Source organism: Rutidosis leptorrhynchoides, chromosome 11 (genome assembly GCF_046630445.1).
Source record: "Rutidosis leptorrhynchoides isolate AG116_Rl617_1_P2 chromosome 11, CSIRO_AGI_Rlap_v1, whole genome shotgun sequence".
NCBI classification, from domain to species: domain Eukaryota; kingdom Viridiplantae; phylum Streptophyta; class Magnoliopsida; order Asterales; family Asteraceae; genus Rutidosis; species Rutidosis leptorrhynchoides.
In genome coordinates, this window is record NC_092343.1 from 105,247,292 (window position 1) to 105,251,245 (window position 3,954).

Below are 3,954 nucleotides of genomic sequence, written 5' to 3' on the forward strand. Positions count from 1 at the left end.
CAAGCTAGCCTTGTGCTCGGGGTCTCAATATATTCACAACAGTTCTAAGGTTCAAACTTTACTAGAAACATATATTGGCGTGGTCAGAAAATAGGTCACAAATAATTTTCGAATAACCGGTTAGACCGCATAAATCTAAGTAAATATACTCGCTCTGTATGCATTGTATGCATAACTTGAACGAAAAAACTTTAGCTATTTTTATGATGAGATATGCACAAAACCTTCTATACAACCCCATGTGAGATAAGCACAAACCTTCAATACAACCCCATGTGCACGCTATAAAATATGATCCTTAAATCACAAGGCTAGTAACAAATTCAGAAAGAAGCTGATACATACTTTAGTCATACGTTCTGTTTTCTTAGAAATCACTTCACTTTCATAAGATTAATGAATTTTCATCCATAAAATTACAAATTATTTCATCACTGCAATTCTTTATAAAAACCATCAACTTATAAACATCACCATTTTCCTTTGCATAACTTATGGTTCTGCTACACATGAACTTTTCTATGTTTTATTTTGAAAGACACACAAAACCTTTAATACAACCCCATGTGCACCCTACAAAAACAAAATCCTGAAATCACAGGGCAAATTACAAATTAAGATAGAAGCTGACAGATACTTTTGTCTACCTTTTGTTTTCTTAGATCTAAATTTAATATAAATCTCACAAATTAATGAACTTTCTATCCATAAAACAAATAGTACCATCAACTTATAAACATCACCATTTTCCTTTGCATAACTTATGGTTCAGCAATTGCTTACACGAGATAAAGTTGAAACTATGAGCTCACCTACTAATTCGCTAAATAGTACACTTACACGAGATAAAGTACACTATGAGCTCCCGAAAAATAAAGAACAAAAAATTGCTAAACTTTCGTTCACTTTACAATCTTATTACACAATTTGTACGACAACTAAACACCTACTTAACATGACAGAAACAAAATCTAAGATATACATGAATACAAGATTTGAGTTAGTGCCAAATCCCTTTAACCAAACGAACAAATTTATTCGACGATAAGTTCTTAACGATCTTTCTAGCATCTGAAACTTCCTCATCAGCTAATTTTTCAATGTTTTTTAAGTACCCAGAATTCAAAATCTTCTTTCGGCCACTATTACATCCTGATAATGACATGATTATTGGTAGTAAAAGCTTTTTATGACTTAAATTTCCTTCTTCTTGATCAATCGATTGCATAAGCAAGCTCACATTTTGATCATTCTCCACAAATCTTTTTCGGTTTTTAGGAATTGAAACCAAATTTGACAACGTACGAAATGCCATTTCACGAACCTCAAACGACTTTGCAGTTACTAATTTGACTACTTCTTGCATAAATCCTGCTTCCCCCATTGCTTTCTTGAAATCATCCGATACCCCACTTAACCAAAACGCAGCTTTTAATGACGATTCTTGAACTGAAATATCACCTTTGTGAAGAAAATAAAGAATGTGATTCATGAAACCGTAACTCAATAACCTATCCAATCCTGTCGAATCAGAACACAAACTCATGATCGCCCTTATAGACGTCTCTCTAGTTTTTGAAGAAAACGACAACTTTGGATCCAAAACATGAACCAAAACACGAATCCCACCTTCGTTAACAATAGAATCAGCCACTAATTGATCCCCAAAGGCAATAGTTTGAAGAAACTCAATAGCACTGATTTGAGATACTTCGTTTCGAGACTTAACAAGATTAACGAAAATTGTAAGTGCACCTTCTTCAACTATAAACCGCTTGATTTCATAAACACCAACAAGATTTTTCAACACCCCACAAGCTAAACCAACCAACTCACCACTACTATCATTCTCACTAGCCGAAATTCTCAACAACGAAGTCACTCCACCGTGAGCCGAAACCGACCACGCGTTTTCAGATTCAGCTGTGCATTTCATCAAACACCTGGTGGACAAACATTTACTCAGATAGCTTCCACCTTCCAAAACCCTAATTAAAGAACCAATAACACCAATTGAAACCAAAACCCTAATAAACTCGTCAAACTTACAAATTACATCAATTGATTTCAAAACCTCCTCTTGAATCCCCAAATCTTTATTATTAATACTCAACAACTCAATTAAAACATGAACAAACCCTTCAATTTCCATTGCAATCTTTAAAAACATCTCATCTTCATTGAAACAAATCAATGCTTGTTTCTTCATCTCATTATTCCCAATTTTAAACCTTGATATCAAATCTTTAACATAAAACCTGACGTCATCTTTTGAAGAATTAGGCCCAGGTTTTGAAACCACAATTGCAGTATCCCCAATTGAATAACAACTGCTTTTATATTCATACAAACATTGTATATGTTTGTATAATTTCACAGATATAATATCAAGATCACTCTGCATTAACAGCTTCCCATTGTACGATTGATCGATGCATTTTTGAGCTAATTTGGTGGTAAATAAAACCGTTTCTTCAATTCCTTCAATTACGCCGGAGAGAGTTGAGTTGTCGCCGGAATCTTGAAATTCCGGCGGAAATCCGACGAGAATTGGGAGGATTTCATTGAGCTTGGTTCTTATTAAATTCCATCTTGATAAAAAGACTTTAATTGAATGAGAGAGAGTGATTAATGATGAAATTTGGTCTGCGGATCTCCAAAATCTTGAATTTTTAGCAAGTTCTGATTTTTCCGGTGACATTTCGGAAACTAACCCATTTTCCGGCGAACTTATCCGGTGAAGAAATGAGGTATGTTGCATTGATGGTGTTAATCGTGTTTATTCTGTTATGATAAGTGTTACACAGAGTGCTGTGGTGGTTGGGATTACTAAAACACCCCTTTGAAATTTAATGAGAATTTTGAGGTGAAGGGTATTTTTGGGTTTTCACAATTATAAAGAATGTGAAAGCTATGAGCTCATTAGCTGTTGGTTTGTATTTAACTACTGTATTTATCAACACTATTAACCTAACTTGGTGAAAAAGTGACTTTTTTGTGTGTTACAATTGGAATGAAGAGATGGGTATTTTGGGGATTTTATAAGGAGAATGGATGTGAAATTTGTGGGCTTTAATCAGTTGTGGGTTTGTTACAAGTTGAAATGGTACAAAAGTGCATTCTACTACTCCGTACTACTTTGTATGACAACAGAATATGACTTGCGTAGTTATTTAAGTGAATTTATTGATGAAATCTAAAGTAACCATTTACTCAAAATAATTGGTACATTATGCTTATAATTTGTACATTTATTGACTTTAGTTTAACCCTATAGCTAGAACTAGAACAGGGGTATAAAGAAAAATTTTTAAAAGAAGAAGAAGCAAGTTGATGAGGTTCTTGTTTTTGTCAAGAGCGAGGTGAAGATTTGGCTTGCGGTTCTTGAGGTAAAGAGTGTGGGTAATGCTTTTGCCAAAAGGGGTTTCCTCTTTGGCTTCAGGGTCTCGTGTTGATTATAATCAGGGGTTGTATATGGAGGATCAAGCTCCGGTTGTTGAAGCTTCAAGACCTGGCAAGACGGTCACTTTTAGACAAGTCGAGGGTAAGTTTGGTAAAACGGTGGCTCATGGCAAGAAAGCTAGTATGACGACAAAAGTCTTGTTTGATTCTTTGATGGCTTTGTTGGCTTGTTCGTATTAGCGTTATTCTATTGTTGTATCTTGATAGTTTATGTTTCCTATGTTGTTTGCTTAGTTTTAGTTTTAGTCCGGTGTTTTTGTAAGATCCTGAATTTTGTGCATAAGAAAATGTTCCTGAAAGTGTCGGTAAATGTGTGCATCAGAAAGCACCACTAAAAGGGAACCTAACACTTATGCATTTTCAGAATTTACATCAGAATTAGAATCTGTCAACCTCAGTCCCTGAACTTTTAAATTGAAGCTGGAAACTGAAAAATGAAAGTGAGCTGCATGTATCGCGTTTGGAGCACATGTATCGCGTTTTGGTTCATCG

At 34.8% G+C, this 3,954-nt stretch overlaps 1 protein-coding gene across 1 annotated transcript; it reads right to left on the minus strand.

Annotated features, from left to right (window-relative positions):
• Positions 1–729: 729 nt before the first annotated feature.
• LOC139877303 (uncharacterized) lies at positions 730–2,791 on the minus strand. Its single transcript, XM_071864711.1, has one exon. It carries the CDS (start codon positions 2,759–2,761, stop codon positions 1,001–1,003), a length of 1,761 nt encoding a protein of 586 aa, XP_071720812.1. The 5' UTR covers positions 2,762–2,791; the 3' UTR covers positions 730–1,000.
• Positions 2,792–3,954: the final 1,163 nt, after the last annotated feature.